At 65.9% G+C, this 437-nt stretch overlaps 1 protein-coding gene across 1 annotated transcript in view; it reads left to right on the forward strand.

Annotated features, from left to right (window-relative positions):
- The window catches only part of PSMD4 (proteasome 26S subunit, non-ATPase 4), a gene marked incomplete at its 3' end in the record, with an annotated part of 3,336 nt that extends 2,921 nt beyond the window's left edge, over positions 1 to 415 (forward strand). Inside the window, exon 4 of the mRNA XM_027632632.1 lies at positions 191 to 415. Within this exon, the coding sequence (XP_027488433.1) occupies positions 191 to 415 (225 nt within the window). The remainder of the gene's footprint in view (positions 1 to 190) is intronic.
- Positions 416 to 437: the final 22 nt, after the last annotated feature.

Consider the following 437-nt stretch of genomic DNA (forward strand, 5'->3'; position numbering starts at 1 on the left):
CCTCCCACTCCCCCTTCCCAGGGCTCCCAGTGCCCCCCAGCAACCCTCCCAGTCCCTCCCAGCACTGGCAGTTTTTCCCTGGAAGCCCAGCCGAGCTGCACAGCCCCTTCCCACCCCGAGGGGGGCACAGAGGGGCCCCTTTTCCCTGGGAATTCCCCCTGGGAATGCCATGGCTCATGTCCCCCCCCAGCTGGCCCTGAAGCACCGGCAGGGCAAGAACCACAAGATGAGGATCATCGCCTTCGTGGGGAGCCCCGTGGAGGACAACGAGAAGGATGTGAGTGACCCCACTTTTAGGGTGGGTTTGGGGGTCCCTGGCACCAAAATTCCAGCCTCACACCCCAGCCAGGAGGCTCTGGGGGGGCTGGATCCCCGGGCTGGATCCCAGGGTTGGATCCCCGGGTTGGATCCCAGGGCTGGATCCCTGGGCTGGATCC

This window comes from Corapipo altera, unplaced genomic scaffold (genome assembly GCF_003945725.1).
Source record: "Corapipo altera isolate COAL_440 unplaced genomic scaffold, ASM394572v1 60590, whole genome shotgun sequence".
NCBI lineage: Eukaryota > Metazoa > Chordata > Aves > Passeriformes > Pipridae > Corapipo > Corapipo altera.